Here is a 27,412-nt window from a genome sequence, read left to right as displayed (position 1 = left end):
TTCAAGTCTTGACATCACTGGAGACCAGCCCACGTTATGTCCAGGAATGCTCCAAAGACGTATCTGTGTCTGTTTGCCCCTGTCCAGTTGTATAGTTCTTTGATAGCCGTTATGGTTGATCTGCCAGAGACGAATCCATGCTGCTGACTGAAGTCGTCGAGGTTTGTCTCCTCTATAAGGTCCTGGATGATCAACGTTTCCAGTGCCTTAGCTAAGGTGGGTAGCAGGCTTATCGGCCTGTACGATTTTGGACTGGCTAAGTCCTTCTTCCCTGGCTTTGGGATTACCACTAGTCTTGCCACTTTCCATGGATTTGGAAAGGAGGCCTCAGCGAGACATCTGCTAAAAAGCTCGGTAATATCCCGTCCAATAATGGGCCATGCTTTCCTAAGGAGTTTCGCCGTAAGTCCATCTGGGCCTGGGCTTTGGAAGGGCACATCCTCCAGATCGCCAATCTGACCCTTTCATTGTCCACCAACCTATCGTAGGGCTGCAGAGGGCCATCCCTGGCAATGGCTACCTTTGTTATTTATGCAGGGAAGAACGTGCTTAGAAGCAGTTCAGCAGTGTCGTCCTAGTTCGAGGTCATGTCGCCGTTCGCACTCTGCATGGTACTAGGTTGACAGTTGGGCGGCTTGAACCGTTTTTGGCCCATCTGAAAGCCTTTCCCCAGGCGTTAATATTTATATCATTTGCAAATAATCTCCAAGCAGCCATCTTGGAAGATCTGATCTCCCTAAGGTAGGCATTACGCTTTCTGTTATAAGCCGGTCTGTCCGTGATATTCAGCTTATCACGCCTGGATCTGTCGAGATCCCTTTTACAGTCTGCCAGTGTGCTATTCCACCAAGGCTGCTTTCCCGTACATCGGGAGTTTTTCTTCTTTATTACCGGCATGGATGCCTCCGCCGCTTTCTGTACTGCGGTTATGATGGAGTCAGCAAAAGTGTGCACGGATGTCTCTTCGATCCGTAGTCTGCAGTTCATTAGTTCGCTTTTGAACTTATCCCAGTCTGCCCTATTGGTATTGAACATCCGATCCCAGTTACATGGGGTCGGTGTTCCGCTTAATTTCAGGTTATATGTCAACACATTGTGGTCGCTGTCCGTTATATCTTCTACTGACCATCCATTGACGTGCCCTGAGATGGCAGGTGTAGTAAGGGTTACATCAATGTTCGATGCCCCCATACCTTCACGATTGTAGGTTTTAAGTGTCGAGGGTCGGTTGGCAACCAGGAGACCGTGGTCCTCTATCATCTCTTCTACCCACCTGCCCCGATCATTGCGGCTTGGGCAGTGCCATAATTGCGAGTGCGCGTTAACATCAGCACCGATCAGCACTCGTGCTTCGCTTTCCATAATGTCATGGAGCTTCTTAACGAAGCAGGGTGTCGGCATGTTGTACTTAAAATATGCCGACACCACTGTTACTGCGTGCCTGCTATTGAGTCGGCTGACTCTGATTGTCACTACATGGTCGCTCACATATTGTGCAAGTTCTAATGCTCGCAGTTCATCATTTAGGATGATGATGGCTGCCCCGGCGCGGTCACCTTTGTGCGCTTGTTTGTAGCTTTCGAACGCATAGACCTTTCCTTGTTGTATTAGTGGTTCCTGTAGTAGTACTAAGTCAACCCCGTTGCCGATACAGTGGTCTCTCAGCTGCAAGGAGGCAATCCTGCTCTTGCAGATGTTATGCTGGATTATCTTTATTTGGTCAATCATTTCGGGCCAAAGTCTGTCCGCCTTAGGAGACTTTTAATTGCTCTTACTCTGTGGGTGCAGGTTGAACTTGACGCCTTATGGTCGCCTTTACAATTGGTGCAGGTTGTCCTCTGGGGCTCCTTGCATTGCCTGCTGTCGTGCAATCCTGCACAATGTCTGCACCTGGGTAGTTCTTGCGTGCATTTTATGGCAGTGTGCCCGTACCCCTGACAGTGGAAGCACTGTGGTACGCTCTGATGTAATTTAACCTTACATCTGTGTAACGTCACAGCATTTTTCGTGGTTTTAATTATATTATTATATTACATAACACACAATAACTAGCTGGACTACAGTGTTATGTCACCAATACACCGCACATTCCCCCCCTCTGCAAGGCTCCATCCTCAACACCAACGGCGGGGACCGCGCTGGCACTGTCGGTCGGGGCGGCTGCGCTACCGGCAACGGAGTCAGTGCAACCTGTTACCCAATTATTGTAATATTGCACCAAAAGTCCCCCTTCCACCCGCACTGGTCAGCAAGCCGTCCAACAGCCACTAGCCGTCGGCCGATACGTCTTTAAAGAATTTGGTCTTTTCTCAACCGTTGAAGACCAACCACCACGTCGACCGTCTACATATTATTATTCACCACTTGGCATCGTCGACCATCTACATATTATTATTATTCGACCCGGTACGGCAGACATAACCAACTTTGTGACGGGGAGAAACGAGGCTCTGACCCCTGACTTTGCGGATTCTCTCTACTATAATGTGCTCAAGCGCTTTCGAGATCACCGGCAGCAAGCTAATAGGTCGGTACGACTTCGGCTCCGCCGGGTCCTTACCCGGGGCTTTCCTAAACACTACTAGACGTGCAATCTTCCACGATTTCGGGAATCGCTTCGTCCTAAGACAACAATTGAAGGCCCATGGCCCATGGCCTATCACTGGCCACGCCTGTCTCAGTATTTTCGCCGTTATGCCGTCCAAGCCTGGTGCCTTGTTCGGAGCCATTCTCCAGATGGCTCCCTTGACCTCCTCCACATCGCAAGGGTCAATCGGTCCCGACTCTACTTGTTCCGGTCGAAATGTTCCCAGGCCGACCCCCGCTCTTTCCCGGGTTTCTTTTTGTTCCAGGTTCTCGCCTACTTCCGTATCACCTGGAACTAAGGCATCCACCCGGTACGGCAGTCAACATGATGGGCTGAAACACTGCCATGGGGCCTGAGGGCCGGGATGCCGGGTGGCTTGCTGCTTTGCGACACAACCATGCTGTCACGTATTATTATTTACCCCTCTCACCTCCTTCATCTATCTTGATTTGCATACGCGGATTATTATTACCAAAAGCTTATAATTTATTATATAAAACAAAAAACATGATTATTACTTGCGCTCCTTTATATTATTATCATGCTTAGACGGCATGGCCGGGTTACATAACGTCTTGCTCTGACGCGAACCCGGCGGGAGTTGGCGTTTAAATATTATTATTGTATTATTAGTCGGATGTGATCGAAAGACACATCCTGACATATTATAGCCTAGCGTCACTGCGAATATTATTCTTATTATTCCTTGTCCCATTCTTATTATTTGTTCATATGCATATTATGATCATGTGATCGCTAAAACTATCGTCGTAAAACTTGTATATTTGTTGACAATTTGTCTTATTTGTTTAAACGTATTATTTTGTACCTTATTGCCAAAAATGTCCACTACATATTATTATCTGAAATGAGACCATTATTATTTAAATGTCCTATACTAAAATATATTATTCTTTATTACCATAATCTAAGCCATATTTTCAATTATTATTCAGGGTAACGTATATTGTACTATATTATAAATCTTTGACATTCATTTGTCACTGCGTGTTCAAAAAACCTGTCAGCTCTGCCGACGTAAGTCTCACGACCTATCACGCGGTACGGCTGGCAGGTCACGGTTTCCATGCCCCGTGGAACCGTGGGTGGTTTGTGGGGTGTCAAGAACCCCACATTCTCACATCTGGTTAACCCTAAAAATACTTGTTTGCCCTCTAGCTTGGGTATTGCACTTGCAGGGACTTCAAGTACTCAGTGAGTTGTTGTGCCGTCCCTTGGACCTAGCTTATATTTTGCAATTATCTTATCAGTGTCGTTCTGTGTGAGACCTAGCTCTGGGTTCTGGTCCGTCAACCCAGTAACTATTTCGTCCTCCTTTAGCTGGGAGTCGACATCGTAGATTATTATTCTTGGCTGTCTGGGCCCTTACCTTTACGTTGGGTAAGTTACTTACCACCTCCAACGTGTTTCCATCGTCAGGAATTATAATAATGTTCTTGCCGTTTATCACGGTCCTGGCTCTGGGGTTTTCATCTTACCCTTAACCGTTTCCCATAGTTCGGCCTTAGCCGCTGCCATGGAAACATTGTCGGGTATCTCGAAGGTGAGCCTTGAGGCCGTCTTAGCTTCTCGACACTTAGTGAGGGTCTCTTTGATGCTAGCTATCTTAGGCGTGCTCTTTGAAGCCTTTGCGGACTGACCAGGTTTCGGGTCTTGTTTTGCTTTTTCGGCGTAAGTCATTGGTGTGGGCTTAGTCTGGGTCGGGAGGGTGGGTTTGGGCCTGGCAGTGACTGCTTGCCCCTCAGCCACCTCATCGACCCGCTCTCTAGCCTGAATCACCGCTCTGAGTTGACAGTTTTCGGTTTGCAGCCTACTGATTTCAGCCGTCTTGTCCAATAGTGACTCACTATAGGTGTTCCACATTGACCTGAGTTGATCCTGTGTCAGCTGTGCCTTGCCGCCAAGCCTACTGACCTCTAGGCAGAGGTCTTGTATGATGTTTCTCAATGCCTTGGTTCTTTCCAAGATGCCCTCTGATGCTGCCACGGTCAACTTTTTGGTACGTTCAACATGGGCAAGCTGTTCCAACCATCCAAAGTGGTTATTGACCTCTTTGGCCGTTTCCGAGACGGCATAAGCAGTCTTTTTGTTAGCCTGTGTCATTGGGGGGCTCTAGGGTCCACGTTTTTGGGATGGGCCTTCGTCCGTGACCATTCCACCACTTGTTCTGGCATTTGTGCCATCATCATCTACATTACCATCATGCTCGTCGTCAGAGCCGTCACCTCCTCTGAGCCTAGGTACGTTATCCGTCTTTATCCAATATTTCCGGTCCGATTCCGTGTTCGCATTTTTGGTGCTTCTCGTTGATAGCGACCGACAGGACGCGCACCGCTCCTGACTGCCGGATCTTGGTTCTTCAGAGTCCGACCCTCCCAGTATTCATGTTAGGTTGTTAATGGGGGGCTGCCCCTGGTAGCCCTGCACCCTCTGGCCGCCGGCGGGCTAGATCGGCGGTCGCAGTCAGTTGTGCCTACAAATTAGTACGGTCCGGGGTCGGCCTGCCCCGGACGAGGTTAGTGTGAGAAGCCTCTTAGCGACTGGCCTGAAGGCGCAGCCGGGCGGGGTCACCACGGCAAGGTGGGCTCTCGTCGACCCCGAATCAATGAAGCCAGGAGGAGGATTCCCGGGTTTTTGTTGCCTTTCGGCTACAACCGCGGACCTCACATTAGCGCTGTGCGCTAGTCGAGAGCCACGGAGGTTCACGGTCGGCGCACGTCGGCGAAGCCATCCGCACGTCGGCCGCGCGTCATCTACGGACCACGAGCACCGGGCGCAAACCCGTTCCCACCGAAGTCGGGAGAGAGTGCGCCCGTACCGTTTGGCTGAGGCGTACACGTGCCCTTCGCCACCCTGGTCGGATCGCGAGCTATCCTCATCGCTTCCCGTATTTGGTCACCGGCAACCTCCGGTGCATATAGCTCCACCGGTAAGCTGGGTGGGCGCTAAGGAGAATGCTCACTCGGCAGCCTTCCCCTAGACCAAGCGTCGGTCTTGTAACCACATGGTAGCTTCTGCTACAGCCACTCCGAAACCAAACCGCCGTCGACCACGCAACGACCGTAGCCGCTGCGCGACCGCCGTGTGAGGGCACGGCGTCAATCGCTCAACGCCGCGGGGCTCCCCCACATCCCGAAGTACCATTCTCGCTCCCGTTAGGCAAGCACATCAATGGTGAGATGTGCGGGCCGAGCTTCGTCGGCGCTATGCCTCAGCTGTGGTCCTCCCGAGATTTGGGCCGTGTACCGCGGGCTCACGGTGGGCCCTCTCCGGGCAGCGCTCACTGCCGACGCGGTGGCCGCGACCCCCGAGTTAGAGGCTCGGTAGCCTTGGTGTTTGTCTACGCCTCCCTGAGGCCTCTCCGAAGAGAGCGACCCGCTCTTCATGAGGTCACGGTCAGAACCTCTCAACACCCTAGTCCCCGAAGGTTTCGGTATTTCCGCCTCCCAGAGGCCTCTCCGAGGAGAGCGACCCGCTCTTCATGAGGTCGCGGTCAGAACCTCTCAACACCCTAGTCCCCGAAGGTTTCAGTGTGTCCGCCTCCCAGAGGCCTCTCCGAGGAGAGCGACCAGCTCATCTTGAGGTCACGGTCAGAACCTCTGCAACGCCCTATTCCCCGGAGGTTTAGGTGCGTCCACGCCCCAGGCGTCGGCCCCGGCTGGCCAGTCCCTTTTAGTCGCCTTTTACGACAAGCAGGGAATACTGTGGCGGTATTCTGGCCTCGGCCCCAGCCACAGGTCCATTCTACACGTCGCTGACGCGTGAGCACGCCCCGGGTCAGGACGCGCTCGAGCGTGACCCGCCGCTTGTGCCACTTTCACCTTGCGTGCTCACCCGGGTCACCCCGAGTCTGTGCACTTACACCGCCTGGTGTGGCTGCGTCCTGACCCATTACAAGGTCTTACCTATCCGTTCTTGACTTTAAGCTGTCGTGTGCAAATTTATTGAATGCGTCAAAAATTCTTTTCGTTTTTATAATGGTTCCATTATATGGCGGCCATGCTTCGCCTCCTTCCTCAACTATTCTTCTTAGTTCAGTTCTTTGTGCAATTGTTCTTGGGCACGCTAGTAGGACGTGCTGTACGGTCTCACTACCATTGCCGCATCTGCAATTTGAGCTCGGAACCAATTTAAATGAGTGGAGCTTTCCGTAGAAGTCCCCGTGTCCCGTTAGCATTTGACTTAGGTAATGGTTCATACCCATTGGAAGACCATATCTTGTTTTTACGTCCGGTATCAATTTCCTGGTCCAATCTCCGGTTTTTGGATTGCCCTGTGTCGGATTCCATCTATCTTGTCATGTGTCGAGGAGCTCGTTTATCTTGTTCTCGTACTCAACGGGAGTGATCTTACCGCATCTCATGTTCATTTTTGCATGGTATTTCTTTATTTCTAGATCAAGCGGCAGTAGGCCAGCGATCACCTGTAGTGCTGCCGTTGACGTGGTATTGTACGCACTGGTCACTGCCTTCAGCGCTTCTTTCTGGATTTTTTCCAGCAATATAATTGACTTCTTTAGTTCGAGTGCTTTGATCCATATTTCCGCCGCGTAAGTAATGCGCGGTAGGAAGACTGCCTTATAGATTATTGCTGAGGTCGTCTGACTTACGCCCCAGTTAGCTGACGTCATTTGTCTCAGGCGTTGAAACATGCCCGTCGATTTGCCGCTCAATGACACAATGTGATCCCAGAAGGATCTTCTGGGATCAATTGTCACTCCTAGGTATCTTACCGCGTCTTTTCCTTCAATTTTCCCGTTGTCCGGGTCTGATCCAAAGCCTATGGTGTATGGGGTCTTTTTACCACCTTTTAATGTCATGGCCTCGCATTTCGTCCTTGAGAAGGTTAGCCCGTACCTCCCCGACCATTCGATGAGTGAGTCTAAGTTTCGCTCAAGTCGCTTAGTTATTGTCGGGATGCGGGCCCCTCCGGTCATCACGACGATGTCATCCGCATATGCAACTGTCTTTGATGTTGCCGGGTCTTCGCAAAAAGCACCAACCATAGCGAGTTTCCATAACGTGGGACCAAGTCTAGAGCCTTGTGGGCATCCTCTCGTCATTACTTTATGTCGAGTTGTTCCATCTATCTCCAAACTTGCTGTACGTTCTTTGAGGTAGCTTATTAGTATATTTGTGACCTTACTGGATGCACCTAGGGTCTTGGCCGTGTCCAGGAGGGGGACCCAGCGGACATGGTCAAAGGCACCTGTTATATCGAGGAAGGCTCCTGTTATGTGTCTTTTTGGGCAGCAGTCAACCCAATCGTACGTGGCTTTAATCGCCGTCACTGTGGACCTTGTACTGACATACCCGTGCTGCTCTCCAATGGTATCGACATTGGTCTCATTCTCGAGTCGTTTGATAATTGCTGATTCTAGTGCTTTCCCTAACGTGGGTACTAGGCTTATGGGTCTGTACGCTCCGGTGCACGTTCTATCTTTCTTAACAGGTTTTGGTATTATTATTAATCTCGCTTCTTTCCATGGAGTAGGGAAAGTTTCTGTCTGGAGACATTGGTTGAATAAATCAGTGATCCTTTGTGCCAGTGTAGGCCAAGCCTTGCGGAGCATTCCTCCCGTGATACCGTCTTTGCCCGGGGCTCTATTTGGCTTGAGTTTCCAGATGGATATCTTTATCTCATCATTCGTGGCATTCGTCAGGGGGCGGCCGTCATAAGGTGCCCTGATCAGTTCGGATGGTATGTCCTCGTCAGGTAAGAATGCGTCAAGCAGGGTATTTATTGTTTCCTCTGTGTTTGTCGTATAACGTCCATCTTTATTTTTGAGGGTGGATGGCCCTCTGTACGTACTTGAACCTTTCTTTGCCCAAGTAAAGGCTTTTCCCCAGGTTTTAAAGTTCATGCTCTCACTAAAATCCCTCCATGCGTTCATTTTCGCTGACCTTATGAGGTGCAGGTGTCTGTTGCGAAGAGCTGCGTAATCTGGGTTTTTGGTGCGTCTGGCTGAGTTTAGCGCTCTCTTGGAGTTGCTCAAGTCAGCGGTCCACCAGGGGGGGGAGCGTAATCTGGTTCCTCTTTCGTTTCTTTAATGGTATGGATTTAAGCGCGGCCGTCTTTATGATACTCGTTAGTGTAGTGGCTCTCGTGTGTACGTCAGCTTCCTCAGCGTCAGTGAGTTGGTTAAGCCGTATAATTTCTTTTTGGAATTTAAACCAATTCGCCTTCCTAACGTTGAAGGTTGTAATTGGCTTTTCTTTGGGTATTTCGTGTTTATGCCTAAATCAAAACTTATTGTGTTGTGATCGCTGTCTGTATCATTTGCGACAGTCCAGTTATAGATGCTCCATCTCAGATTGGCTGTGGTTAGTGTCAGATCTATGTTCGACGAACCCATTTGTGCCCGTTCATACGTGGGAGTGCTGGTGGGAACAATGTGAATATGTAGTATTAAATCATCAATCATTTCCTCAGTGATCCTGCCCCTGGCATTTGTGTCTTGGTTATGCCAACGTTGGGAGTGCCCATTACAGTCCGCGCATACCAGCAGAGACCTGTGCTCTTGGGCGATGGTTCGTATGATTTCAGTAAAGTCCGTGGTGGGTCTGTTGTACTTAAAGTACGCAGAGACCAGGACCACACTGGATTCTTCTCTGCCATTTAGACTTATTTTGGCCACAGCCACATACTGAGACGTGTGCTGCGAGATCTTAATACATCTTATTCTATCGCTAGTTACAATAATCGTTGCGCCAGGGTTATCTAGATTGGACACCTGCAGGCATGTTTCAAAGTTGGTGACCAGACCATTCTCATTTGTGGGCGGCTCTTGTACTAAGATAATATCGATTTTCTCTCTGATGGATCGATCGCGTAGTTGCTCCGAAGCAATCAGCTGGCCATTCAGATTGATTTGTAGTATTTTTACGTGATTCATATGGAGCTGAAGTCCGTCCGCCTTAGGAGACTTTTAATAGCTCTTATTCTGTGCGCGCATGTTGCGCTGGACGCCTTGTGGTCGCCTTTACAATTTGTGCAGACCGCCTTTTGGGGCTCTTTACATTGCCTACTGTCGTGCATTCCTGCACAGTGTCTACACCTAGGTAACTCTTGCGTACATTTAATGGCGGTGTGCCTATACCCTTGACAGTGGAAGCACTGTGGTACGCTCTGATGTACTTTGATTTTGCATCTGGTTAGCCCTAAGAAAACCAGCTTGCCTTCCAGCCTGGGAATCACACTCGCAGGGACTTCTAGTACCCAGTGAGTGGTCGTACTGTCCCTTGGACCGAGTTTGTTTTTTACAGTTATCTTGTCTGTTTCCAACTTTGTAAGTCCTAACTCTGGGTTTTGATCGGATAGCCCGGTGACTATCTCATCTTCGTTCAACTGAGAATTGACATCGTAAATGATTATTCTCGGCTGTTTGGACCCTGTGATTTTTACATTGGGTAGATTGCTTACCACCTCCAACGTGTTTACATCGTCGGGTATTATTATGATGTTCTTGCCATTGATCACAGTTCTGGCTCTGGGGTTTCTCATTTTACCCTTAACTATTTGCCATAATTCGGCTTTTGCCGCTGCCATGGAGACATTATCGGGAACTTCAAAGGAGAGCCTCGAGTTTGTCTTAGCCTCCCGACACTTAGTGAGGGTCCTTTTAATATTATTTTCCTTCGGCATACTCTTCGGAACCTTAATGGGTTGACCTGGTTTCGGGTCAGACCTTGCTTTTTCGGCGTAGGACATTGACGTGACCTTAGCTTGAGTTGTAAGAGCAGGTCTGGGTTTGACGGTGACTGTCTGCCTCTCAGCCAACTCGTCGGCCCGTTCTCTGGCCTGAATCTCGGCTCTTAATTCGCCGTTTTCGGCTTGTAGTCTAGCAATTTCTCTAATAGCGAATCACTATAGGTGTTCATCATTAGTCTTAGCTGCTCTTGTGTAAGCTGAGCCTTTCCGCTAAGCTTACTAATCTCCAGGCAGAGGTCCTGGAAGATGTTTCTAAGTGCCTTAGTTTTATCAATAATACCCTCTGACCCTGCAACGGTCAGTTTTTTAGTACGTTCGGTATGGGCAAATTGTTCTAGCCATCCAAAGAGGTTGTTGATCTCTGGTCGTTGTCGCAACAGTGTAGTGATCACGTCGTCTACAGGTATCAGTAGTCAAGGATGATGTTTGGAAGGTGACTCTTGAGTTAATTACACAACGTAGAATTCTTCTTAATTAGATTAATTGGTTATTTATTGTGATAAAACATATATTTATTTATAACATGAAAGCTGTATGTAAGTTAAGTATTCTGAATGATAGAATAAATTCGGTTTGATTCGAATATTTTCTAAGTTCAGAATATTGTTTATAAGAAATTTTCTAAGTCCAATGAATTAAATTAAACAACAGACTGGCGTGAAGGTGCTCTGGCTAGTCTGGTCAAGTCGCGTCTGAATACAGGCCGTTTCGGGGTCTCTTATATAGTGCTACCCTCTACTCCCCATAGTCTACTCGCTCTTGTCGCTGTTCTCACGGATGTAGTAAAGTTATCTAGATTGACGGAAATGCCACTCGCCCACGTACGAGCTAAATGCGTATCCCATGCGGCTACAGACTTCGATAATTTATATTATTATTATCATTTGTTCACGCCGCCACACCGATCGACACACACACACACAAACACAGTCACATATTATAATTGTTATTTTTGTATTGGTTTATTTTTGTTAATTGTATTGTGAATTATTATATAACATGCAGATAAGAGCGCTATCGCGCGCCGCCGGATCGGCTGCTGATTATCATTTAATACGGCCGCCCGGCCGTGAGTCTATTCCGGTGTGCAACACGAAGCACGTATTGTTGTGTGCGTGCAGAAATCATTATTTTTGCGTATTAGTTGTGCGGGCGCTAAGCGCCAAATTTATTATATATATATTATTGTTACGGCTCAAATAGCCAAAAATTTGTATTTTATTTGTGTGCACTAATTGCCACTCTTTTTATTATATTATAGTGTGTGTGTCAATTATTGTTTATTCCAGGCATAGGTAGCAGCTGGCCAGCCGAGCACCGCCAACTATGTGAGTTTTTCTTTATATATTATTATTTTGTATACCGCTCTAATAGCGGCTCTATATTATTATTTTGTATACCACTCTAATAGCGGCTCTATATTATTATTTTGTATACCGCTCTAATAGCGGCTCTATATTATTATTTTGCATACCGCTCTAATAGCGGCCTATATTATTATTTTGTATACCGCTCTAATAGCGGCTCTATATTATTATTTTGCATACCGCTCTAATAGCGGCCCATATTATTATTTTGTTTCCATATAAGGGCTCGCATAGCAGCACCCTATATTTATTACATTTTTACCTGTTGGGCCAAGAGGGCCATATTATTATATCTTTTTATACCTTTTTTGTTGCTGTGATTTTTATATTATTTTGTGTATTTTAAATTATTTGTATATTACAGCAACTTAGTTACCAAAAACCGTGTTACCTTTTATTTTAGTTTTAAGTCCACACACCACATATATACACACCTACACACCCACCACACACTAGCGTTCAATAGTCTTGCTCGGCGATCCCGTCCACCTCTATTGAACTGCTATACACGTATACACACATACACAGGTCGATCGGTGTGTGAGTGTAGCGCGCGAAGTATTTGGTGACCGGGCGTCACGGCCTATTATTGTGTCGTTCCCGGCCCGTACATATGGTGACCTCGACGTGATCTATAATTGTGCTTAATTTAGGAACGTCAATCAATAAATTTAGAATCAATTATAGATCAATATTCTACCAGTTCTCAATTTATTATTTAAAATTGAATTTTCATTTTTTCCTAGTACATAAAGGTATACATATGCATTTATGTTTATGACATCTTAAATAGTATTATAGCCTATTACGTTTCAAATAATATAACTATAAATATAGGTACTACTCTGGAGTACTTTTTTCTCATTTGTCTATCCTTCATCTACGCTTCAGTATGACGTTGGAAGAAGATACAAAAAGATCGTTATCTGAATTAAGGCGGAAACGAGGAACTATCAAAGCTGCACTTACTCGTGTTAATACTTTCGTAAATAAATTTGATCCTACCGTTCAAGCTGTTTCTTTACTCGAATTTAGACAAGAAGAACTTCCTCAAATCAATCGTAAGTTTGATGAAATTCAGTGCCAAATCGAGTTAATTGCAATTGATGACCAGGAAGGATCTGAAGCTGAACGTGATATATTTGAACGTGAGTATTTTGCAATCAGGTCACAAATACAGGAGATAATAAATCACGAAAAGGCACCTAGTACTACGGGACATAATGTGTCCTTCGGAAACAACTCGCTCGCTACCCGAACGCAACTCGCTCCAGTTCCGTTACCAAGGTTCAATGGAAATATACAAGATTGGTCATCGTTTTTCGATATTTTTCAAGCTATGGTACACCGAGATGAAGGATACTCTGCCGCACAAAAATTCTATTATCTGCGCTCCTGCTTAGATGGCCCTGCTCTTGATCTAGTACGTTCGACACCAGTATGTGACGGGAACTACGAGGTAGTGATTCAGTTACTAAAACAGAGATACGATAACCGCAGTCTGGTGATTCAGTCTCATGTACGTTCTATTCTTAACTGTCCATACATGGACGATTCACCAGCTAGCTCATTGCAGAACTTATTTGCTTGTGTAACAACACATGTGGCAGCTCTCAGAGCATTGGATCAACCCGTTGAGCACTGGGATGCGTGGCTTATAACAATCGTTACTTCTAGATTAGACAAGAGTTCTGCTCAGGGATGGCTATTGCACCAGAGAAACACAGATTTACCGAGGTTCTCTGAATTAGAAAAATTCCTGGCAAGTCGATGCACAGCTCTAGAAGGTTCGGATGCACTTCAGAACAAACCGGTGAGATCATCAGCTACTGCTTCAAGTAAAAATATTTCACAACCCGGGAAAAAGGCACTGTTTGTTGCTAGTGAGACTGAAGTTTGCCCTTGTTGCCCCGGCATGCACAGATTATTCTATTGCGATAAGTTCAAGGACCTGTCAGTAACCGATAGACTTACGTTTGTCCGAAATGCAGGACGCTGTTTCAATTGTCTTTCATCAAGACACACATCTAATATGTGTAAATCGCTGTATTCTTGTCGCGAGTGCAAGGGAAAACACAACACATTGCTACACCTTGAAAGGGGGAGAAAGCAGAACAGTGACAATCATGTTCCTACTCAACCTAGTAGACAGGAAGAGGCTGCTCCTCAAGTATTACCAAGTACATCCGCATCTGCTACGCGCATCTCAGCAGCCCAACCTGGTCATGTTTTTCTCGCGACCGCTATTGTTCATGTACGAGACAAGTGTGGCAGGCTACATGAATGTAGGGCTGTACTTGACAGCGGATCTCAGATAAACTTCATCTCCAAGAATTTAACAACTCTACTTCAATTACCAGGAAGAAAAAGTTCCCTTCCAATATGTGGAATAGGTGCTAATCAAGTGCTAGCAGCAGCTTGTATTGACTTAACGATTCAGTCCAGAACGAGTGATTATAATGTCGACTTAACTTGCTATGTACTACCAAGTATCGTTTCTGACTTATCTGCCTGTCCCATACCTGAAGGAGGATGGACAATTCCGGAAGACCTATACCCAAGGCTCGCTGATCCATTGTTCTATAAAAGAAGACCAGTTGATTTACTTATAGGTGGTGGCATTTTCTTTGACATCTTAAGAATGGAACGAAGATCTCTAAATTTGGAAGCATTATGGTTACATGACAGTCAGTTTGGCTGGATTGTTACAGGTGAACTGCATTCCACATGCTTAGTTGGTATTAATTCCGTTGGTGCTTCTCTTGAAACTGATTGGAAGGCTCTACACTTAGAGGACGATACGGTTTATGGGCGACTGTCGAAACCAAATCTCAGGATCTTAGAAGAAAAGGAAGTTGTCTTACATTTCCAAAAAACTGCAATCCGCAATGATGATGGCCGATTCGTTCTTCGATTACCAATCAAAGCAAATGCTGACAAATTAGGAGACAGTGTAACAATGGCGACATCACGCTTTATGAGTGTGGAAAGACGAATACAAAAGGATCCGTACTTACGCACAGAATATATAAAGTTTATGCAAGAATACTTAGAGGTAGGACTTGCGCAGGGGCCATGCTAATCTTCTCTGTATCGTTCCAATTTTAGTATATGTACTGCCGAAGCAAGTATTTTCTCTATACTTCAATTATTCATTTACCATTTATCATTTATCATTTATCATATATCATTTATCATTTATTCATCATTTTTCTATAATTTCCTTTTTACTATATATTCAATATCTATTCTCAATAAACTGTGCGCGCACACATTATATATATCTTTTTCAACAAAATCTCATAATTATTCTCAATATTTATTCATAAAACTAAGGACTTATTTTCTCGCCTTTTCTGAAATTCCAAATTAATTCTCAATTATCAACATATAAGGTCTTACATCTTGCCTTCCAAAAAAATCACTATTATTTATTTCAATTACTATATATCATAAGGTCTTACCTCTTGCCTTCTCAAAAAATCACAATTATCAATATCCCAATTACTTTATAATCTAAGGTCTTATTTCTTGCCTTACTAAAAATCTCAATTATTTATATATATATATATCTTTTAATATTCTTCAAAATTATCAATTCACTTATTTTCATTTATCAATACTCAATTATTTCTCATTAAATTATTTCTCGTTATAACGTTATCTTTTCATTTTATTTTACCTAGGTTTTTTTTTTTTTTTTGCCTGTTTATTTTATTATATTATAATATTCATTAAACGTATATATTTATGAATTTAATGTTCTAATGGTGGTGTAGGTGCACACACCAAAAGTGTTTTATACGATAGATCCTAAAAAATCTAAAGGAGACGCGACCCCACAAAGCTTACAAAAACATTCTCTTAAATACTACACAAAAATTATAACTCACAATACTGTCGTCTTCGTATTTTGGTTCATCTTGACTGAAGCTGATTTTCCTGCGCTATCGACTGTTGACCTCTACGTAGATTCTTTTGACCCTCGGAGTTGTTGGAAAGTGATCAGTTCCCCAACGGTGATTCTGTCGAACTGCCTCCGTGAAATTCTTGACTCGAAGTTGTGGAATTTTTCAAAATTTTCGAAAAAATTTATTTTTTGCGAAAAATTCTGCTTTTTCTCCTCTTGAATTTTTTTTTATGTTCTTCTTAGGGTTCCGTACTCGACTGCGCCAGATGTAGTGATCACGTCGCCTACAGGTATCAGTAGTCAAGGATGATGTTTGGAAGGTGACTCTTGAGTTAATTACACAACGTAGAATTCTTCTTAATTAGATTAATTGGTTATTTATTGTGATAAAACATATATTTATTTATAACAAGAAAGCTGTATGTAAGTTAAGTATTCTGAATGATAGAATAAATTCGGTTTGATTCGAATATTTTCTAAGTTCAGAATATTGTTTATAAGAAATTTTCTAAGTCCAATGAATTAAATTAAACAACAGACTGGCGTGAAGGTGCTCTGGCTAGTCTGGTCAAGTCGCGTCTGAATACAGGCCGTTTCGGGGTCTCTTATATAGTGCTACCCTCTACTCCCCATAGTCTACTCGCTCTTGTCGCTGTTCTCACGGATGTGGTAAAGTTATCTAGATTGACGGAAATGCCACTCGCCCACGTACGAGCTAAATGCGTATCCCATGCGGCTACAGACTTCGATAATTTATATTATTATTATCATTATTATTATGAAAAAATATACATTATAATATTACTTTATGACATTGTTTCTTGTAACTTTTGTAATGATGCATAACCCCACATCCTGTGCACACCTATCAACGATCTTTCATAGTCGTCTAACCACATGATTTCGTGTTGCCCTAACGTTAATGATTTCCACGAAATGCTTTCTCTCTTATAATTACAAAGTTGGTCGCACCCTACCCTATCTTGGTTCGGCTGGTACCTAGTTGACCGTGAACTAGACAATGCGGGACGCTAGTCCATAGCACCTCCCCTCTAAAAAATTGATTTATGTTTTTAAAGACAGAAATCAATCAATCTGTGCACAATATAGTTATTTTACATTAATATTTTCACAAGTTCAAACAACTTGTTTACAATACAATTTTCATTAATTTCATATTTTATGTTTTACATTCAATATTACATATGCATAAAGCATTTACAATTATATATTATTACATTTCATGTTTTTTGATTACAATAGTATTTTTATTAGTACAATAAAATATATATTTTCGTATTACAATAAGTCTATGATTTAGTTATTACATTAAAATATATAGTTAGTATTCCATATATATATATTTCCTTTAATATGTTAGTATATTTGGTTAGTGTTAGTTTTTATATTAAGTGTTACTCACCCTTTTATATAATATTAATTCCAGGGCTTGAAACCGGTAACCGATTTTTCCCGGTAACCGGTTACCATGACTACTTTTTGGACTGGTATCCGCTTCCCGGTTCTCGTGTTTCAATTTTGAGAAGTGGTTATCAATTACCGGTTATCACGTTATTCGATAAAGAGGGAAATCTATAACGGTAACCGTATATTTTTAGAACCGGTTAATTAATCAAAACCGTAAATCTCAAAAGTCAAAATCAATTAACGTTAAAATAATTTTTTTTTAAATATAACCACGAAGTAAATATAAAAATGTAAAAACACCAAAACAAAAATAACCATTGCGTGTTCGAACGCGAAATAGTATCGGCGCACAAACAATGCGGGTAGATTCTCAGTATACACATTGTTCTTGGCTGAGACCGCTGGTAGAATCATCATCGAAATGCAGGCTGATACATATATGTAATATTATACATTTATAAATTATATTTAATTATAACTTATGTACGATATACTACCAGCTATATTATATTATGTATGTTATAACTTATGAGTTAATAATCATCGACTGTTGACATATTTATTCTTACTTCGTAATAATAACGCATTAAACTGGGTAAATTACTAATTTCCTATTACTGTGCGTATTCGCCCGTCAACTATTCCATTGCAATGTAATAACACTAATAACTAATAAGTAATAACTGATAATACTGATAATAGTAATTTTAATAACAAAATTGTCACAATATTGTGGAGGTTCGCCAGTACGCCACACTATCTATGATAAAATAGATTTTAATCTTGTTTAAATCGTGACTCCCAGTTCCTACTTAATATTTATCAGTTAACAGTAAGTTTATTCTTGGCAAGTGTGACTGTTTATTTAAAACTTACCTTTATTAGTAAATTGTGCGCTTTCAAGATGAAAAATCCTGTCTTAGAAATGTTTTTTAAATATGACAAATTAACAAATATTGCCAAATGTGATGTTGAAAACTGCACAGCGAGCCTTAAAGGAAAACATGGATCGAATCTCGAAAAACACATTTTCGCATATCATAAAACTCAATACGTTGAACTCCAAAATGCTAAATCTAATAATAATACATTGGATACCAGTATTCAAAACTCGGCAGAAAAAGTAAGTACCTAGCTATATTAGAATTTTAAAAAGATTTATAGTATAAACTATCAAATTTAAAATTTAAATATTAAAATATTAAATTATTTTAAAACTTAACTAATATAACTATTAAGTATTAACTATATTATATAATATTATAATATTATTATTATTTAATCGGCCCCTTGCTCACTTCGCTCACTTTTCTATAATAGAGGGATTATTTATTTATACTTGCGTTTTTGTCCAATTCATTTTTATGATTTTATTTTATTTACAATTTTCCAGAGGAAATCTGGAAACTGCAGTGGAAAACAAATGTTGATGACAAATTTTATGAAAAAACAGTGCATTACAATAAATATGTCTGAAAAAATATTGCTAACAGCCTGTGTAGAGTTAGTGACCATGAATGGACGGCCTTTAACCATGATGAAAGACTCTGGTTTTAGAAACATTATAGATCCAATATTAGTTGGTCTCGGATCTCAAGGTAGGAATCAATTATTATACAATAAACAATAATAATTTCAAACTTTATTTTATTTATTTATTATTAGCCAATTGTATTAACGAACATAATATAAAAAAACATATTTCCGATACTGCTTCAAATATTATTTCAACCATCACTCAAGATATGAATAATAAACTGGTATCACTAAAAGTAGATGGTGTTACACGGCATAATAAATCGTTTTTGGGAATAAATGTTCAATACATGCTTGAAAATACAATGGATTTACAAATCAAAACTCTTTCTATATTTGAACTTACTGAATGTCATAATGCTGCCTACTTAAAAGACACTGTAAGCCATCAATTATCATAGTAAATTTCAGTTTTAATATTTTACTATAAACCAATTTTAAGATACCTAGGTACATAATATTAAATATTATAAAATATGTATATTATGATAAATCATATTTTTAAATTATAGGCAATAGTGTATCTAATGTTTGCATAAATATTGTTTTTAATTATTGTTAATTTTAAATTTTTATAAGATTCTTGAAGTCATGAGTAAATATAAACTGAAAAAGAAACAATTGTTTTCAATAACAAGTGATAACGCTCCGAACATGCTGAAAATTACAGATCTCTTAAATATAAGTACTGAAGAAGAAATAGGTACCTAACAATTTTGAATTTATAATTTACTTTTAAATTTTTTATTTATTAATTATCAATTTTTAAAATGATTAATTACTTTTTGTCTTTTTTTGTTTTAGAAGAAAGTGATACAGATACAGGGTTAAATTTACAGATAGAAAATACAGACAATAATTTAACACAATTCGAAAATGATATAGAAAATGCTGTAAATTCTTTACCGACTACATCTAAAATTAGATGTGCAGCTCACAGTTTGAATTTAGCAATAGAACAAGCTTTAAAAACTACAAGTGTTCAAAATGTCTTAGCACGCGCTAGAGCGGTAAACAATGTTAATTAATAATAAGTTTAAAATTTATTTTAATATTTATTTCATCAGTATATTAATTTAAATGTAAACCAACCATTTAACTAATCATATTCTATTTTTTTGGTAATTTTAACTTGAAATATTCTAGGTTGTTAAAAAATTACGTACACCAACTTTTGCTACACTTCTGAAAAGACAGAATAAAAAATTTGCTATTCGTGACATAGAAACTCGTTGGTCATCAGTGTACGATATGCTTTTAAGATTATGTGAGCTAAAAGATTTTTGTCTTGAATTCCAAGAAACAATGCCAGAACTACTAATATCCATTCCAAATTGGAATAAAATTGAAGAAATGGTACAAATTATTCTTTATAATAAAATATTGCTAAATTTAAAACTTAATAGAATATTTAAATAGAGTAGGTTAAATAAAAACTTATAAGTTATATTATATTACGTTTTGATTGATTATTATTTAATTATTTTCTTATTATTTTTAATATTTAAATAATGCTTTTTTAGGCTGATACGTTGAAACCAGCTAAAATAGGACTTGTCCAATTACAAAAGGAAGATATAACATTGAGTGATTTTTTTGCCATTTGGTGGAATGTCATTGCAAAATTAAAAAAAAAGAATTCAATTTTATCTAAAGCGCTACAGAATTCTATGGAACAAAGACAAATATTATTATTTGCTAATCCTACATTTGCAGCAGGTAATCCTTATAAATTATTACTAGCGACCACTACTTTATCTAAAATGAATAAATGTATTAAATGCTATTGTTTACCCATGGACGGCCATGTAAATGTAAAGTTTTAACTATATTAATTTAAGCAACTTATGTGCATTTAGTGACTTATTTGGATCCTCGATTTCAATGTATACTGGATGCAGACCAAAAAAAAACAGCAAAAGATCATTTGGTAAAAACTTGGGATATAATTTTAGAGGTGGAAGCTAATGTTCAATCAAGTCAATGTGATGTAGTTGAAACACTAGTGCAAAGGGATGAAAACAGTGATAATGAAATGGATGATTTAGAAATTTTTTTACAAACCCAAAACAGCAGTAATATAGAATCAGTAACTACTTCTGTGGGGCGTCGCTCAATTCGTATATTGATAGAAGAGTTTGATAATGTTTCAAGACTTCATCATAATCAGTGTGTTCAAAAATTCTGGATGGAAAATAAACTACAGAGACCTGAATTGTTCAAATTAGCTCAAGTATTAATAGCTGTCCCAAGTACTCAGGTAATATTTAAATTGTAATAGTAATTTATAAATTAATAGAAAGTGTCTCTTATATTTTTTACTTATCATATTTGTGCTTATTGTTCAAAAAAGTAAATAAAAAATAAATTATAAATAACACAATATTACTGAATAAAGCCAATTAATACCATTGGTTAGTAAATTTTAATTTCAATTTTATATCTTACTAGAAAAAATAAAACAAATATCTGGATTAAAAACCATTTTAATGTCACCATGTAAAAGTAGGTACTAAGTAGGTAATTATTAGTACCTAGGCATTTAGCTGTATAATTAAATATTAATTAATATTCATTATTGAACTGTTATAGGTAATTGTAGAACGTACATTTTCTGGACTCAAATTTATATGTAGTGACCTAAGATCATCATTATCATCTGATTTGCTCAACGAAATCATGATCATAAGAGCAAATAAGATGGGTATGGAAATTTAATATGTATTTAATTGTTATTATTAATTTTATATTTTTAAGTTTTTACTATTTTTATGTATCTTAAAGAAAAAAAAATATATAAATTATAAGTACTACTTATGTAATTATTTATTATGTAGTATTTTCTTTTGTTTTATGCCTCTTCTTACCTACAATCACACGCTCACATAGTCACATCACAACAACATTTACATGCATAAATAGTTTCGAAAATGGTTTGTTATGTTGAATAAAATAAAATCGACTATAAAAAAAAAACCGGTTTCAGAGTGGTTACCGGTAATCTTGTAGAATTAAAACCGCTTCCAAACCGATTACCGGTAACCACATTTTTGGAGATCATTTTGGTAACCGGTAATCAATTACCACCAATTCTAAAAACCCCGAAAACCGGTAACCGGTTTTGAAAAATTTTCCGGGTCCTACTGGACCCGGTAACCCATTTTCTCGGGAGCGGTTTCAAGCCCTGATTAATTCCCATAATCCCATATAATTACATTAAAATTTATCATTCCCATATATTTTCTTATTTCTATGTGAATATAAAGTGATTAAATAATACATTTTTTTTTTTTTTATAATTAATTGATTAATATAATATGAATATCTTATGTCTAATATCATCCCTCACCACTTTATTATTTCTATGTTATTTACTTAAAGAGTTCTTTATCATTATCATTATTAAATTCATTATTAAATTTCTTATATCTATATTTGTCATTTTGTTTATTTACTTTATTTATAAACTAGTGTTTATTTTAGTGGATTATCATCCATTCAATCTTTGATGCGCGACTCAAAAACTTATATGTAAAAAAAAGTTTTTCAAGACGAACATGGTGTTCGAATCGATTGTTATTATTTTGATTTTTAATTACCGTTGTGATTTTATCTTTATCGTGTAGTTCAGATTATAATTATTTTATGTATTTTTATATAGTATTTTTAACATGTGAACCACTAGAAGTCACAACTATTATTATTCAAATATTTAAAATTCATAATCAGACTTCTAATTGTTCAACTGTCTCTGTTACTCTTTCGTGTAGATATATGCCCAAGTTAAATTACAAGAATCAAACACAGATCCATTCTGATTATAAGATCTCTGTTAGAATTCTCATAATTCGTAATGACTGTACTAATATTCTCTTTTATAGCAGACATTTAAACATTATATTTAATGATTTTACTAAATTACTTATACTTATTAAAAAAAATTTAAATTTTATATATATTTAAATTCATTTTTTAAAATTAATCTAAACTAAACTTTATATTAATATTTATTAACTTTTGTAGTAGTATTTTTTTTTTTTTTTTTTAAAAATGTCTTATTAGATTATCGTATGTCACTTTCCTTACCATAAAATCAAAAATACATTTTGTCAATTTTACATCAGTTCTCGGATCGTGAGCATATGTTAATCTATGTTTTTTATTACAAACCATCCCGTGTGTTTCCTCTAAATTCAATAGTCTTCCTGTTTTTTTGAATGTACCTATTTCGTACTCGAAGATTGTCCTTTTTGTATTTAAGTTTTCTAATAATATGGTAAAAGTGCCATTGAATTTAGTGTCATAACACGTTATGTTTAATACTGGGAATCTGTTTATGTCTAATCTTTTTAAGACGTTTAAATCCGAATTTCCGTTCCAAAATACTACTACACTAGTTGTGTCTCCTTTTGTGATGTAATTTTCAATAAATGACGGACTTAGGTTGTTTAGAGTTGATCTTAAACTTTTGTCTAGTTGTTCTAGGCAAGCTTTTTGCAGTACTTCTTTGCATTTAAATATTCTTTTTATCTCCTTCTTGGCCAACAGTAGTTCATGATTTTTCATTGGTCGTATTTCGTCATGAAGTGGCAAGAGGAGTGGTCTCCCTTCAAGTTTGCGTACCTTACACTTGTCCAAACTGTTTGATATCGCTCCTGATATCAACACCATACTTGTCCTATTCACCATTGAAAACTCAAAGTCCATTATCACGAACTTGTGTGACCTTTTTCTGTTACAATAAAGTTTCTCTATATAAGTTATTTTAAATTTTAAATTTAATAATTATGTTTCATAAAATAATGGCTTATATTCTAGTTATTATTTACTTAATCTATATTTTGGTTTTATAATTCTAAATTTATTATTATTATTTTTACTTAGGTATTATTTCTTCTACTGATATTTAACATTTTATCATTGGTGGATCGTTTTTTACTTTTTTATTTTCCATAAGTGGACTCACATTTGTATGTTCCTTTATTTCTGCACATGGTGTTTCCATATAGAATTTACTGTTATTTCTTGGTTCTCTATCTGTTCTGTAACGTGATTGTCTATATGTTTCCCAATTACCCCATCTACATTTATATGTTAAATATATGAATAATATTAACATCATAGAAAATAGTACTGATCCGATCGTTATATATATTAAATACAAATATTTATTGTCATTTACTTCGTGACCTGATTGTCTTAAAATTTCTTCGTCTATCAACCCTTCGACTTCATTTAACGATTTAGCCATGGTATGCACGCTATCTAATTTATTTGTGTCATAAGTAAATTTCATGTCTGGTAGGTTTTTTATTTTATCAGGTATCTCGAATGTTAACTTTCCCGCACCTATCTGTGGTATGAAATTAACATAATATTTTGATCTTATGTCTCTAGTAGGATTTAAAATAATGTTTTCACCATAAGCTCTACAATTTTGGTTTAATTTAATTAACCCTTGATTTTTAATTTTAACTATATATGGTTCGTTTATCCCTTGACAAGCAATTGTTAAAGTTTCCCCGTTCGTTTTGTATATCCATACATTTACATATTTTAATTTATGAAAAACGTTTTTCGATAATATCACTATTCCTGTTTCACAACTACTCGGTAGTGTGTCTGGATTTTTAAATAATGAAATTTCGCATGGTTGCTTAACTGATTCGTGTTGAATAGGTTGAAATTCAGGACAAATAGTAAAAAGTTCTGTTTCGGTACATTGCAGTAACTGTGTTTCCGTGAACGTAGTGACCTGTTTACGATTTTTGGTAATGCCTACATATTGAAATTCTGGTTTAATAATTATACTATGCTTTGTATCGATTATTCCGTTAGTTTTTATTTCTATTGGGTGAGGTATTGGTAATATTTTGTATAGTGTTAGTTCCAATTCGGTTACTAAAGGTATTTTTATTACAAACGCAATATTATCCCCGCTATAAAATACTGCCATTTTTGTTATTTTACTTAGTTCGTAAATTTCACTTGGGTCCGTGCCCATTGGCAAATTTAAATTTATAGGTAGTTTTAATTTGATTTCTGTTAGATGTTTTGATAATTCTCGTGGTGTTATTAAACTTGGATGCAGTATTCCTGTCCTAGCTGCTGTAATTATCGCGCTTATTGTTGTTGTTTCGTAAGAATACTGAGTTAATAATGCTGTAAAAATACTATGTATTCTATCAGATAATATTAGTGTTTCTAACGTATGTGTAACATTTACTAATTCTCCGATTTTTGCGTGTAATGTACTTTGTTTTTCACTCAACTCTTTGTATAATTTATTAATTTCAATTGAAGCACCACTTATACCTGTTATCGCTGATCTCACTACCGTTATTTGGTTTTTTAATATATGTATCATTCTTTCATTTGTCTTTTCTATTTTCTCTATTTCTTGTGTTGCCTCATTCGCACAATCGTTATCACATACTCCAAATAGTGTTTTCATTCTAGCCCCCACTATATTTATCAATCCTCGTTTTTTCCTATATGGGCTCGTTGTTGTTTCCCCTTTATTTGTTGTTATATATCTACCGATTGATTCATACATTTGTTCTCGTTGAACCGATATTTCTTGAAACATTGTTTTTAATATATTATCAAACCTAGAGCATATTTCGTATCCTGTTAGTTTTTCCTTACAGTGGTTATTCATAATATAAATTTCACTGTACAACTTATCATGTCTATCATCATAATTTTTCAAAGGTACATATGTAATAATTTCCCATGACGCCCCCGTTACCCTTATTGATCCACTGTTTTCGCAGTACATTAGTGTTTGATTTTTAAATTCCTCCACCGTGTACGGTAGTTGTCCTTGAATGGTTGTTAATAAAAGAAACCTAAAATAATATATTCATATATTAATTATATAAATCTATATAAAATACCCCATGTATTCTCCTCTTGGTTCTGGTTGCCTTAAATAAGATATTTTACTATTACATTCAAAAGAAAATTTTATCCATTTATCACCATTTGGCCAAATCCATGCCCTCTCTCTAGTCTCATTGAAACTTTTAAGTGCTGAATTCGCCATTTTTTCGTAAATAACTAATTGCTCTATCGTCTCATCTCCTTTTAGTGTCGGTGGTTGCTCGTTCCAATAGAATATAGTCGCAACACCCACCGGCTTCTTTTTCTTTTCTCTGTTGACACAGATATGCAATTAGTTAATCACGTTTTTTACATACAATTATTTTTTTCACTTTTTATTATTCTATTATTTACCCCTAATTTAATGACTATTACACGTTTAGATTATTATACTTTATAATTATTTTTACTATTTTAGTTATTTCTATTCCTATTGCGTCTAATACTATCCTGTCTATTTCTAATTCTAAAGAAACATCCCATGTGGAATTTATTCCATTCACTTATTCTAATATTGTTATTATTTTTAGCAAATTCTCTTTCTACCCTAATTGCTAATTCTACATATTGTTTTAATTCGTCTGTTGTCTCATTCCCTGACAACCTTGGTGGTATGATCTCTCTATAAATTATAGTTGCCACCCCTACTGGTTTTTCAATATTTCTAATAGACAATGGTGCTTCCCTGATGTCGTATGTCATAGGTGTTTCTGATACAATTCTAATTTTTGGGTTTTCTACCCTAATCTCCTCCAAAATGCATTTACAATATTCCCACATACGCGAATTTCCTGATTCATGTTGTTCCCAACATATTTCGTTGTGAGCGTTTTCCATTGTATATGGTGTTCGCCTCCTAAAAGGTTCTTGTTCTTCATACCTGTATATCTCCATTTCTCTTACTAATTTCCCTTTTTTCGTCAATGGCACCGTGACAAGTCGACCTTCGGCTCGCTCGATTAGTTTTAATACATATTCTGGTGCTTCCCATGAATTGTTGTCAAATCTGATCACCTCACTCGTTGTCTGGGTGTCATACACCACAATTGTCTTTATTATATCTTGCCTATAATGTTATTAAATTTCGTTAAAAAAAAATTTTACTTAAATATTCTATCTACATTCTTAATTTCTAATCTAATGTACCTAATTTAATCGGAACTATTTATACCATAATTATCATTTTATTATTAATATATGTTTTTATTTTATTTTTATATTTTATATCTTACTTAATCCTATTTATCTTAAATTTATATATTTATATTTGCTCATTATTATCGTAATATTTCTTTACATCATTTTTGTGTACCGTCACTTGTTTTCTGTTTCGTAAAATAATTATATTTTCCGTGTCTAATACGTCTAAAACTTCATATGGTCCCTTCCATAAAGGACTTAATTTATTTTTTTGTGTATTATCTTTAAGCAATATTAAATCTTTTACGTTATCATTTTCGTTATGCTCTTTTTTATCGTATTGTTTTTTTGATTTTATTTTCCTATTAATTAATCTTTCCCTAGCAACTTGGTGTGACAATTGCATTTTGTATTTTAAATCGTAAATATAGTCGTCATAATTATATCTAGGTTCCGGATTACACTTTAATTTAACTGGTATATCGATTTCTCTCCCGTATACTAACGCATATGGCTGATAATTTGTCGCCGTGTGTTCCGTTGTGTTATATACAAACAATGCGTATGGTAATAATTTATCCCAGTTTTTTAAATCTTTATCTACGTAATGTCTTAGATATTCGGCTAGTGTTCTATGTGATCGTTCTAAACTACCGTTTGTTTGTGGATGGTAAGGACTCGAATTTATTTTATTTATTTTTAATAATTTGCATACTTCCGCGAAAATTTTACAAAGAAAATCTGTACCCTGATCTGTCAAAATTGTCTCTGGAAGACCGTGGACACAAACAAATCCTTCTACGAAAGCTCTCGCTACATTATTTGCTG

General features: G+C 38.2%; 5 protein-coding genes and 1 non-coding gene across 6 annotated transcripts; 2 read left to right on the top strand and 4 right to left on the bottom strand.

Annotated features, from left to right (window-relative positions):
* Positions 1 to 585: 585 nt before the first annotated feature.
* Positions 586 to 1,728, bottom strand: LOC107163182 (uncharacterized). The gene has a single exon (XM_015510462.2). It carries the CDS (start codon positions 1,726 to 1,728, stop codon positions 586 to 588), a length of 1,143 nt encoding a protein of 380 aa, XP_015365948.2.
* Positions 1,729 to 8,696: 6,968 nt separating this feature from the next.
* Positions 8,697 to 9,503, bottom strand: LOC149054441 (uncharacterized). Its single transcript, XM_089230034.1, has one exon. It carries the CDS (start codon positions 9,501 to 9,503, stop codon positions 8,697 to 8,699), a length of 807 nt encoding a protein of 268 aa, XP_089086160.1.
* Positions 9,504 to 12,577: 3,074 nt separating this feature from the next.
* Positions 12,578 to 14,297, top strand: LOC107172680 (uncharacterized). The gene is made up of 2 exons (XM_089230033.1): positions 12,578 to 14,105; positions 14,176 to 14,297. Exons 1-2 carry the CDS (start codon positions 12,578 to 12,580, stop codon positions 14,295 to 14,297), a joined length of 1,650 nt encoding a protein of 549 aa, XP_089086159.1.
* A 419-nt stretch (positions 14,298 to 14,716) lies between these two features.
* Positions 14,717 to 14,817, bottom strand: LOC149054440 (U6 spliceosomal RNA). Its single transcript, XR_016192266.1, has one exon. It is a non-coding gene; the product is annotated as a U6 spliceosomal RNA (small nuclear RNA).
* Positions 14,818 to 17,750: 2,933 nt separating this feature from the next.
* On the top strand, positions 17,751 to 21,277 carry LOC149054439 (uncharacterized). Its single transcript, XM_089230005.1, has 9 exons — positions 17,751 to 18,146; positions 18,417 to 18,621; positions 18,689 to 18,939; positions 19,139 to 19,259; positions 19,355 to 19,569; positions 19,706 to 19,915; positions 20,083 to 20,278; positions 20,419 to 20,819; positions 21,152 to 21,277. Exons 1-9 carry the CDS (start codon positions 17,928 to 17,930, stop codon positions 21,275 to 21,277), a joined length of 1,944 nt encoding a protein of 647 aa, XP_089086131.1. The 5' UTR covers positions 17,751 to 17,927.
* Positions 21,278 to 22,603: 1,326 nt separating this feature from the next.
* Positions 22,604 to 23,266, bottom strand: LOC149054438 (uncharacterized). Its single transcript, XM_089229984.1, has one exon. It carries the CDS (start codon positions 23,264 to 23,266, stop codon positions 22,604 to 22,606), a length of 663 nt encoding a protein of 220 aa, XP_089086110.1.
* Between the last annotated feature and the right edge of the window lie 4,146 nt (positions 23,267 to 27,412).

The sequence above is a fragment of the Diuraphis noxia genome, unplaced genomic scaffold, assembly GCF_037042655.1.
Source record: "Diuraphis noxia isolate RWA-SAM2 unplaced genomic scaffold, SU_Dnox_SAM2 contig0006, whole genome shotgun sequence".
NCBI lineage: Eukaryota > Metazoa > Arthropoda > Insecta > Hemiptera > Aphididae > Diuraphis > Diuraphis noxia.
Note: the sequence above shows the minus strand (reverse complement) of the source record. Positions and strands in the feature narration are given on the sequence as shown.

What these genes read in the sequence shown, in the direction of transcription:
- LOC107163182 (XM_015510462.2), bottom strand. Translation starts at nt 1,728, where the DNA reads ATGATTGACCAAATAAAGATAATCCAGCATAACATCTGCAAGAGCAGG.
- LOC149054441 (XM_089230034.1), bottom strand. Translation starts at nt 9,503, where the DNA reads ATGAATCACGTAAAAATACTACAAATCAATCTGAATGGCCAGCTGATT.
- LOC107172680 (XM_089230033.1), top strand. Translation starts at nt 12,578, where the DNA reads ATGACGTTGGAAGAAGATACAAAAAGATCGTTATCTGAATTAAGGCGG. An exon ending in TCAAGTGCTAGCAGCAGCTT is followed by an intron (nt 14,106 to 14,175) that starts GTATTGACTTAA and finishes TGTACTACCAAG; the next exon opens with TATCGTTTCTGACTTATCTG.
- LOC149054439 (XM_089230005.1), top strand. Translation starts at nt 17,928, where the DNA reads ATGAAAAATCCTGTCTTAGAAATGTTTTTTAAATATGACAAATTAACA. An exon ending in TCTTAGCACGCGCTAGAGCG is followed by an intron (nt 19,570 to 19,705) that starts GTAAACAATGTT and finishes GAAATATTCTAG; the next exon opens with GTTGTTAAAAAATTACGTAC. An exon ending in GGAATAAAATTGAAGAAATG is followed by an intron (nt 19,916 to 20,082) that starts GTACAAATTATT and finishes ATGCTTTTTTAG; the next exon opens with GCTGATACGTTGAAACCAGC.
- LOC149054438 (XM_089229984.1), bottom strand. Translation starts at nt 23,266, where the DNA reads ATGGACTTTGAGTTTTCAATGGTGAATAGGACAAGTATGGTGTTGATA.